The 11,608-nt window shown below is 33.8% G+C and overlaps 1 protein-coding gene across 1 annotated transcript; it reads left to right on the forward strand.

Moving 5' to 3' along the window:
* The first annotated feature begins 1,674 nt into the window (after positions 1 to 1,674).
* Positions 1,675 to 10,718, forward strand: LOC123709070. Its single transcript, XM_045660168.1, has 6 exons — positions 1,675 to 2,022; positions 4,451 to 4,617; positions 5,930 to 6,113; positions 6,262 to 6,401; positions 8,706 to 8,925; positions 9,713 to 10,718. Exons 1-6 carry the CDS (start codon positions 1,992 to 1,994, stop codon positions 9,778 to 9,780), a joined length of 810 nt encoding a protein of 269 aa, XP_045516124.1. The 5' UTR covers positions 1,675 to 1,991; the 3' UTR covers positions 9,781 to 10,718.
* The last annotated feature ends 890 nt before the right edge of the window (positions 10,719 to 11,608 follow it).

Raw genomic sequence — 11,608 nt, forward strand, 5'->3', positions numbered from 1 at the left:
GTGCCACCGGTGCTGTCTGCATGAATATTATTTTATAGCAGCACACACAATTACAATTCATTATTTTTGATATTAAGAAGTTAATGTAAAAGGTAATAATGTTATCAAAAATCATTAAAGCGGTATAATCATTAATCGGACAGGAACTGTCGATTTCACTGATAACTACATTTTAACAAGGTATTGATTATGCGCGATTAGACAGAGAGAATATTTAGGACTTTCAGACGCCTATTGGTGACCCACATTTGAGCTTTATTGTTACATATGAGACCGAATAATAATGCAAATCATAGTGTTGCTAGGTTCGGAAGCTTAGATACGCAAGCCTAATGAAATGAGGTTGTTGATGTAAAATAAATGTAAATTGGGAGATGAGGCGGAACACAATGTCTCAACACAATTTTTACCACAAACTACAGTAAAGGCTAAAGAGGTATTTATCGAATATAATTTTTCACATAATCTCTTAACTTAATATTATTCTGTTCGTTGTGTGCTCGTAAATGTCGCTTTGATGGCTAATAAAGTAACACATCGTGGTAGTCTGATTTTAATTAGATATACTTGACACATTATTTACAAAGAAAAAGACATATAATTATTATATATCTATTATATTAAAACTAAATGTCTTTATATAAACATATATCGTGTTACGAGCTAGGGGATCGGATAGAAAACGCCATTGATCACTTCAAGGGTTTATTTTTAAATAAATCAACGAGGAATTTGTTTACACTAGAAAGCCACAAATTATATACAGAAATACACTAATCACAAACTACGGTCACTAGTTACTTCAATTGCGCGCAATTCACACAATACTTTATCACTCATTTTCACTATTCGCACTTTATCACTTCGGTGTTAGTCTCTTGGTATCGCATTCGAAACTGAATTAATTGTTCACGTTTCTTCTCGCTTATATGGGAATAATCATGAACGATGTCCAAAAACTGTCTAGGCGGGATTGCTACTGAGAAGTGTAATATTTTTAGAAATTTTAATCTAAAAACATTAAATGTTACGTAAATGTAATTCATGGCATGAAACTAGGTTCGGCAGGCAAAGAGTAGTTCATTATTAAAAAGTAAATTTGACCTAATTATAAGTTCCCCATGGCGAGAAGTACGAAAACTTGAAGGGGTCGCTGCTATGACTCATGAGGTATACATTACTTAGTATTTGACGACTGTTTCAAAGTTCAGTGCACTTTGTTTGGTGAGGGTTGCGTTCGTAGGCGCAGCCAATTAGATTTATGCAATTTGCTTGAATTATGAGAGTAACGTATATTTATTGACATATATTTATAATATGTGGATTTACCATTTGTGCATTGTGGTTTGTTTATATAATATATAAAATTTGGTTGATAGTCATAGAAATTAGTTCAAACGTTTAGTTAAATTTAATGATAGTTTAAATAATTAAGAAAAGTAAGGAATAGTCTAAAAACAGTCCGTGCTTAAAAATCGATAAATGTTTACTTGAAACAAAAGTCCTTAGAACTTTTCCCTTAACAGTTTAATTTTAGAAAATCCGATTTCACTTAATATATTGTCAAAGTTTAAAAACTTAATCCACTTTAGGACCCTTTTACCGAGATCGCACTGCGCATGACTTCGCCCTAATGGCTCGAGCAAGGGCATATGCCGTGGAACAGCGGCCGACGAAGCACACTTCGCGTAGTCGAATGTACGCGGTCTGCGCTTTCATCGACGTAACTCGGAATTGTTTTATAAATTACTGATTAATTATAGGGATCTTTTAAAGACAATATTTTAATATCATATATGAGCGACTTGTAAAAAATATTAATTTACGACTGTGGAAACAAATTGGCACTCTACTCCATTGGTGTTATAAAAACACAAACAATTGGACAGTGTTTTGGAAAAGCATATAATGGATAGTGAACTGATTCAAACTGTGACTTAATTAAGTGCAATTTATAGTTTTATTATGTAGCTGTAAAAGGCGAAGACAAAATGAAGATCTTTACCTTATTAGCCGTTTGCGGTGAGTGTTTGTGTTGATGTCGAGGCTTATTCTAAATAAAATTTTTGATAACATGCTAAGTAAGTTAGATTATTTACATAAATATATATATATATTTTAGTCATAATTACTATCTCTCATAGATGATGTTTAAGGTATGTATATCTTATAAGGTGCACGGGAGTAGTAGTTTTTAAGATAATAAAATAGATCGACAAAAATGTTTCAAATACAGTAGTAAGAGAGTAAGAGTTAATTTACTATCGAAGTCAATTTCATTAAACATAAATAAATACAATAAAAATAAACCAACAAATTAATCTTAATTGAAAAAAATTACACTATTGGTGTAACTTTTAAAGTTGTCAGAAAGACATTTTAACTAAACTTATTTTTGTTGATGAAATACAATCCGCTTTCGTCCCATAACTTATCTGGTATCCGTCCTTTATGTTTTCCATTATTCTTATTTACAAACCATACTATATCAACAATATATATCCTTAGCGCGTTTCACGGTATGACATCGTCGCAGTGATTGTAACCGCAGATTGTAGGAGTCTAACAGATAATATTTATGATTACACAAAAGCTACAATTACTTAGTATTTACGTTTGAAACGGCGAAATTACCAGCCATTCTCACTGTAATTCCCGATAATACCTATATCTGAGAATATCGTAGACAATCGGTGTAACACAATCGAGAGTTGGCCTCTCGCCAAGCCGCGATTGCGACGATCGCTGCGGTTTCCTATTTCTTACGGTTCAATGGAATTAACAATTTAACCTTTGATGGCCAATCGCTTTGTTGCTGACCGTTTAAGCTGTTCCTACTTTGAGCTTAATCTCGAAGAAATATTTTTTTTAAAGCTACACTTTTATTTTGAACATGAAGTCTGGAATAGATATGTAAAGCCTTAGATAAAACCTTGGATCGATCTTTCTTACAGTGTGAAGTGTAAAATTAATGCCGGTGTCATGTTTCGTTGAAATATGTCCGTAACTTTGTTACTCGGATTATTGAGCCTTGTAAATATTTCTCATCTTGTAGTGATATATTTAATTAAGTATTCCATCTTCTGATAAATAATTTAATTACATTGAAAAATTAATATTGACATTAAAGCAAAAGTAATTAATTATTTCTCTTTATTATTAAAGCTAATGTCGAACATACGGGGTTGTGTTTAATGGAGAATTCTCAGACCAGATTAAATTATTAACCTTATATATATTATAATATTTTATACATTTTCGTACTATAGCTGTACTTCACACAATCTCAAATATGTAAATTTAAGGCATTATGCAAACTAAATCGAATTTACGACTTCAGTAGAATCTGTTTTGGCATATCCTTACGACCGGCGAGCAGAAACAATAACATATAAGATGGCCTTTGTCACAGGGAAATTGGCTTTCATCCAGATTTTACGACTTTTCGCTGCTAATAATATTTTTGAAGACAATTTTATGTTAACACAGTTGTCTTTTAGTGCCTCCTCACTGCGGCTTTAGATGTAAATACTCTGCGTCTAGACAACAATCTTTATATATAAGACTATTCAAAAATTCAAAATTTCTTATGCAATAACAAGTTACATTGTTTTAGCAGGTATTGGAGCCCCTGAACTAAGTCTAGGGAGACCTGTACATCAGGGTACTCCGCTCTTCCAATTGTTTAATGAAACACTAACTTAACAATAATTGAAACCAAAATACTATATTATAAAGAAAAAGCTAAGACTTATTACTAAACTAAAGATAAAGGTTTACATGGTCGAAACAATTGTACACATCAGAATGATCATCGTATTAATAAGATAAATATATATATATATATATATATATATATATATATATATATATATATATATATATAAACCTCTGTTCTTGAACCTCGAACGAAAAAACCATTACACGAAATCGCTCAAAAGTGAATTTGAATTCAAAATGCGTACACAACTTAACTAATTACTTTTGCCTGATCCGCGATGGGTTAACGGCACATTCATATAATACCTCTTTAAACTCATCTAGGCAATGTTCATTAAATTATAATAGCAGTTTACCGCTTTGTTGTATTCATCTTTCATAAACTGAAGTTGAATACTGATACAAGATTTCAATACAGTGGTCTTTATCAAATATGAAGAGGAACGTTTATTCTAAGAATAGTTTTTCAAACTTAAGGTAGAACTAACTATTAGCCCTCAATATTACCCTCTCTATTAAACACAGCATATTTAGTTTACTTTTTATGTCGAGTTTTAGGATACACGAATATAGTCCTCATAATAAAGGATGGAACATAGTATATGTTAATTATCATGATTCATAGACAGTATTAACTTGATTGTAATGCAAGTAGTTCTCTCTCTTTGACAAAAATACTTATGACGTATACTCTCCCATAAAGTGTTGAATCTATTCACTTGATTTTTAGCGTTGACCTCGGCGTACAAGATTACTCAACTGAAAGTCCCGCTCTACGCAGACCCGCGTCGCGCGGCTGAGCTTAGCTGTCACTTCCAAATGGATGACCAGAAGTTGCACTCGGTCAAATGGTACCGAGACATGCACGAGATCTTCCGATATAATCCGTCACAAAAGGCAAGTACATTGACAGTCAATAAGTTTTCAAAAAGTTCTTTTTTATTTCGGAAATATTAGGTCTGTAGGTCTACCAACGAGATTGGAGATTTGTATGGAAAGTTCTTTTGGTATACTTTATATTTTAGCCACTGTAGTACCGGCTCAAATTATCTGTATAACTTTGCAATTTTGTTAGAAGTTTGTTTATCCCTTTGATGTAGAAGTTTTCCGCATGGAAGACGATCGAGCCAGTGAAAGCCTGAAATACCTGCCTCTCGGGTGCTGTACTGTAAAAAATAATTATACATCCATTAGATAATAATTAAATAGGTATAATAAATAGTAGTTAAAAATAATCTATCTTTAGATTCCCTGTCTACTGTGTATAATACTCCTATTACTGCTGCCCTTTCCCATAGTTGTTGCCACCATGTTATTTAAATACTAATATTCTTGATTGTGTTTTTTTAAAAATATGTATTGTATTTTTTGATATTTAATATCTAAATTTATAAAACTTTTTTAGAAAACGTTTCAATTCCTATGTTTGGATCCGCTTAAACCCTAAAACTCCTTCCTATCTCAAAAATTACTTCAAATTTTTGCTGCCATAACTATAGCTTACGCTCTTCCGAAAACTATACCCTTGAAATTCCATTGCATAGCTCCTCCTTTCTTGGCGATTCCTTTAAGGTCTCCGCAGTTAGGCTATGGAATTCACTTCCCGTCCCTATTCGCTTAGCTCCTTCGCTGTCTTCTTTTAAATTTCTTCTGTACAAACGTTACCAGTCCACATCGTATCCCTAATTTTCGTAATAACTACTAACTGACATGAGACTTATCTTAAATTATCGTGATTCATGTTCACTTTTACTTTAAATTTTTTATGTATCCTTTCTTAGTTGAGTTTGCTTTTTTTATTCCTGTTTAGTTTTATCTTAATAACTATATGTAGTACATTTTTTTCTCATTTTTTGCCTGGCAGAGAACGCTTAAAAGTGATAAGGTCACCAGTTGACTTTATTTCATTTAATTATGTTCAATTTTTATATTGTAATGCAACGAAGTGTTATTAAATAAAATAAAAAACAAAATATTTGCGAAATAGGTTATCTATGGCGCCAACAGCTACCATAATTTCACAAAACACCTATCAAAAATAAATGACTGAATTTGAAATAAAATTAACATGGCCTTCGAATAAAATTTATTTGAACTTCTACGTATATAAAAGGATCTCCAATTACATAGGTAAAGACATATTAAATGGTATGTTTTCAATTCATGGTTCCTTGAATATGATGTATTTACAACCCATTAAACTCAGTAGCCTTCGATCCGCCTTTTCAATGTGACCGGTATCATGGTGCAAGGCGGGGAGTGCCAGGCGGAGTGGTGTATGGTGAGAGTGATGCCGCCGCCTGTCGCTGCGAGAGCCGCTTACAGCTGTGAAATATCCACTGAGGGACCCAAGTTCCAGATAGCGCGGCAGACTAAGCATATGACTGTTGTCGGTTAGTTAGTTTACAGGATATATATTTTTTAATTATCACGATTTTAGGTTAAACAGATTACACAATCATAAAGCTGGACATTTAATATCTTAATATGTCATCTTACTTTCAAATTCAAATGGTCCTCTATGAAATATGTTTCTTTTAGCGATGCCAGAGAGAGATCCTGTTATTATAGGAGCACCCAAATTAGTGAAGCCCGGAGAACAAATACTACTCAATTGCACCTCGGATTACTCGCTGCCACCTGCTGATATCAATTGGTATATTGATAACGACCTCCAGAAGGTAAATGACCATAAAAAAATCTATGGCGCTATGAACTTTTAGGGCTTCAAATTAGTGTATCTGTTTCGTGATCATTTTTTGTCTGTAGCAGGCAAGTAGGATCAGCCTTCTGCGCCTGAAACACGCCGTTGATTATTGGTCTACAGCCATCGGTTTTTTCACGATGTTTTCCTTTAACAAAACGAGCGAGTCTTAAATGCGAACTTCAGGAACGAGAGTCGCACGCTGAAGCCGCATGGCCAACACTGCCACTTTTAGAAATATTTATTTCCGTAAAAATCCATTTCACTTTAAATTTTAATAATATCAAGAGTTTTTCATACTTTCAACCAATTGTATTTTAGTGTTTGCTTTTCTCTGGCACTTCTCACTGTCCAATTATTATAGTCCTCTTGAATACCTTGCATTCAAGAGATACCTCTGTCCGAGCTAACAGTTTGCTCTCATGCTCCCTAATGGAATCAGGAATCCAATCTATTTGGATTAGGCGATTACAGTGATTGATTTTCTCTGTTTTAGGAGCTAATTGATACTAATCAAAGTTTCATTATTATTACCAAGCCTTTATTTATTTAAAAACCTTACGAATAAATTATTTGCAACATAATAAAAATACATATAAAATAGAACTTAGGATGTATGTGAATAAGTTTAGTATATATGTAGTTGGTTTTTTAGGGTTGGAACTCCGTCTTGGGTCTAGGCCCCAACGAGCTTACGCCATTCGTCTTTGTTTTTCGAGACTATACAAATATATAATCAACATGTAATAAAATATATACAAATATATAAATTATATATAATAATTATATTATATATAATTATATTATAATTATAAATATAATAATTATATATACAAATATATAATAAAGTTAAAAAAATCTACGTGTACGTCAAAAGCTATGTAGCGCATAAATAAGTTCCAACAACGTGGTTGCTGATGACAAAGATCTCACATTGTACGTTGCGAATTTAATTATGTAATTTTACGTATGCTAGAGAGGCGTAGTCTCGATCTGCCACGGTTTTTTAAAATCTAGAATGAAATCAAACTGGCAGGAGGCTCATCTGATGTTAATTGCCCATGCCCATGGAAGCTCTCAATTCCAGATCGTTTGTAAGTGCATTGCGGACCTTTTAAGAATTAGTTCACTTATTTTTTGACAGACATTAAGTCGAATTGGTTCGGAAATACTTCATTGGGTAGCTGGTTCCATATAGGCCAAAAACGGCCTTAAAAAACCCACAGTTGTAGAACGACGGACGTCGTGGTGATACCGGTAGAATTTCGTATTCTGCCTCGACGTCCGATGACGAAACTCAGCCCCAGGTATTAATTCGAACAACTCCTCTGAAATCTCTCCATGGTAAATGCGGTAGAAGATACCGTTGCATTTAGTACATCTGTACGCAACGCCAAGGGATGAAGCCGCTCGGAAAGGGTTTACGTATAAAGAGTGTGCCTAGTGTTGTCGTCCGCTTAGTAATGAATGTTGCTATGTTACAACATATCACTGATATGCAGAAGAAAAGGGTCGGGGATAGGACACAGCCTTGTGGGACCCCAGCATTCACGGGTTTACGGTCAAAACTTACTCCGTCGACGGCGACCTTAATGCTCTGATCGGCCAGAAAGCTGGTGAATCTGTCTCGGGGGTTATAAATTAAAAAATAAAGTTTCATTATAACATAATTTTGTTTAATGCTGTAAGCTCTGTACAGACACAGTTCAGGATTTCAGGCGTAAAATTCTATTTTGTCCAGTTTTATTTTGTTATTTTTCGGTGAGCGTAATGTGTAGTGTTTTATCACTACACATTGAGTGCAATATCCATCACATTAAATAGCTATTTAAGCCTCGGATGCTTCTAGTTTAGGGCATTTGGAGCGATCTTGATAGCGGAGTCTGTTCAAATAAATTGGTTGCTATTATGTGACTCGAGACACTCCATTGGCTTAAGTCTCTGAGCTGTGCTTCGATATTGCGTGAAATGGATAAGAAATAATGTGATGAAACTACTTGCGTAGTGCCAGCGACCTGCAGCAAAGGATATTAGAAGACATAAACTTTCAGAGGCAAATTAATGAATGATTGTCTGATAATAGTTAAGAAATAGTTTTATACTAACGAGTGTTGAGCGTTCACCTTTGTATATTTAGTTTTATCTGTCGTTGTTAATGTTATGTATGCGTGTTAATAATTTTAATAAGTTAAAAAAACACTTTCAATTTTATTCTAAGTATATTCTATGTATGTATATATATATACATCTCGTATGTATGTGCTTATAACATTGTTGTTAGCAAGAACCTTGGCACCACACCGAGCTGACCGCACCTCAGGAAGGAGGCCTACGTGCGTCTTGGCGTGTCCTGCGCGTCCCGGTTCCTCCAGCGGAAAGCGGTTCGTTAAGCGTGCGATGCGAAGCCGTCCTGCCCGTGGAACCACCGGTCATTCGCGACGCTGGTGCTGTCCTCACTCTCTACTCTCGTACACAACTCTCAAAATACGTCTCCAGTTCAGGTATGGTATTAAAAAAAAGGTTGTCCGGCGGAACACATGTTTTTGGCACGAAGATCTTTTTCATTAAATAAGTAATTAAAAAAGGAATCCACAGCGAGCATAACCTACATACGAAACCACTTCCAAATTGTGTAGAAAGATCCATTTGTCATTTTCAAAAGCGGAAATCTTCATTCCTTCAACTCCATTGGTCGATTCACTTGCGGGGTTTGATGGCCACTTATAAAGTACTCGAATTAAAGGGCGGATGCATACAGTTGCGCTTGTGCACGTTCACCGGACAAGTTTCCGAGATAAGCGATAGTGGCGCGTTTATCCAAGAAGTTTAATGACTTTTCCTTTGCCCTGAAAAATGCTCATCCAGACTAGATTTATCGCGCGTTTCTTTTTTTAATTCGTGTTTGAAACAAAGCCAATAGTTTTAGCCGGAAATAAAACGCATTCAAGCATTCAAAGGACTTTGTTTGGACGGTGCGAAAGTAATTAAAAATGTTCTCATCCTTCAATTACATTGCGCGGTATGTTGAAGTCAGACTGAGTGACAGGAAGCATTTAACAAATTAAATGCGGATCCACTATGGAGGTTCTGAATGAAGCTTGATATTATTTGACCAGAATTCTGATACTTTTCATGTTCAAATATATATAATTAAATTTTACGCTTTCGTTTTTATTTTAAATGGAAGATTGCGTTACCAAAAGAAGATCATGACGGATAGGATCTTTTGTGCCGGCGTAGAAACTAAAAAAATAATCATCACAGTGAAGTGTGCACTTTTCTTTTCAGGTACAAGCTTCGGACTTCAACTCAGTTTTTTATCATATTTGTATTCTATATTGGAGATAAGTTTATGAGGCTCACAATGAACAGAACAGGTGATATTAGTGTTTCTTTGGCCCAATTGTCCAAACAAAATAACGACTTTACCATTTTGAGTAAAATATATTCTTTAAATTAAAAATTATTAATAACACCAGCCAAATGAGAACATAAAATACAGCTCTAGTTCTCAAATATTCAAAAGCTACTCAAATATTATTAACGACAAGTTAACGTAAGGTTTCTGAGGCCATCCTATATTTGATTGGCTTTTGTGCATTTGGACTTCAGATACGTCATAGAAGGTTATAGTATCACTATGAGTGCTATAATAAAATTGTACAGTAATATTATATGTTATGACTTAGACATAATTTATTTTTTGTATTTGGAGCTGGAGCGATTTATTTGGTATCTTCAGTGCACTATAGAGTTGTCATAGGTATTGATGTTTCTATTTATATAATTACATTTATTTTTCTCTTATCCTCTTGAAAATATGAACAAATGAATGAATTAACTTATGAATCAAACCGAGATGTTTTTTTTTAAATATATGAAACCTTCGTATCTAAACTGCAAAAAAATTTTCACGCTGTTGTCATATCATATCTTATAATATAACCACGTTGCTTTTACCTCAAAAAGTATCTTATTAATACTGAGTAGTTGGCATGACTCACGGACTTGAATTATATAAATTCATTCACAAATTAATGTCAACTACGCCTCGATCTCCGACCGTCCCTCATAGGATAGCCAATATGCTACTACTTTAACATTTTTAATTACAACTTTAGATTTATCTTACTTTTACATCTCTAATATACTTTACTTAACCGTTTTTTGTTTGTTTATTGTTTTTACTTTAGTGATAATTTCCGGAGTTGTTCTATATGATAAATTAGTATTACAATTATATTTAATATATGGCTGTGTTTCACATAAGGTAATGTCAATTCTTTGCACGAAATTGTTTGTAACACCTGTATAAAAATCTTAACATTTTGTTAAATTAATTTGAATAAAAGGTAAATAAATATAATATAAAGATTGTATTTATTATTTTTTAAATTTGTCCTGTCAAATATTTCTTAAGCTCCATCAGAGGTATTAACCACCTTTATCGGCGTAAAAAATTACGTTGACTTTAAATATTACAGTCTCGTAATGATTAAAAAGAGTAAGGATTAATTATAATACACAAAATCTAATCGTAACTATTATCAATTATAATTATCAAAAAGTATATATCAAAATAAAAATTTGTCTACCGTAACCCGAGTAAATCTCAACAATGAGTCATCTAACAAAGGTAATGGTCGGCCGAGAAAAAATATTTGGGATCACCCTCATCAAAATTATTAAATTGAAATTATGTATTTCCAACAACACCTACTTCCTATTGTTTATATGAGGGTCAATACTAGTACTATTTAGCTATCAGCCTATCGAGCTTTTCTGGGGAATAATCTGTGCTGACCGATTTTTTATTCATCACCCATACATATTCATATTCGAGGTGTCGCCTTCAAGGCTTCACGCTAGATTGCTTTGACGTCACTACACCTAGTGATGTAATGTTAGTCAAATCACCTTTGCTTTTCATTACGGCTCAGTGAAAACTGCAGCTTTAATATTGGATTATTGGATTTAACAGATGAAACGGAATGGCATGTTAAGAAATTAGCAAGAGACCACTAAAACGTAGTTGCGTAGGTATCATATTGCAACTAAAAGTAATGTTTAACAGGTCTAAAAACGAACCAATTCGGCCCAGTGCTTAAAGTTTTAAAATGCAGCACGCAATGGCAATAAAATGGCCGACCAAACAATGTTTTGAAAATTCGTTAAAGAAACACC

Source organism: Pieris brassicae, chromosome 4, assembly GCF_905147105.1.
Source record: "Pieris brassicae chromosome 4, ilPieBrab1.1, whole genome shotgun sequence".
NCBI lineage: Eukaryota > Metazoa > Arthropoda > Insecta > Lepidoptera > Pieridae > Pieris > Pieris brassicae.

What these genes read in the sequence shown, in the direction of transcription:
- LOC123709070 (XM_045660168.1), top strand. Translation starts at nt 1,992, where the DNA reads ATGAAGATCTTTACCTTATTAGCCGTTTGCG. An exon ending in TACCTTATTAGCCGTTTGCG is followed by an intron (nt 2,023 to 4,450) that starts GTGAGTGTTTGT and finishes CTTGATTTTTAG; the next exon opens with CGTTGACCTCGGCGTACAAG. An exon ending in TTGATAACGACCTCCAGAAG is followed by an intron (nt 6,402 to 8,705) that starts GTAAATGACCAT and finishes CATTGTTGTTAG; the next exon opens with CAAGAACCTTGGCACCACAC.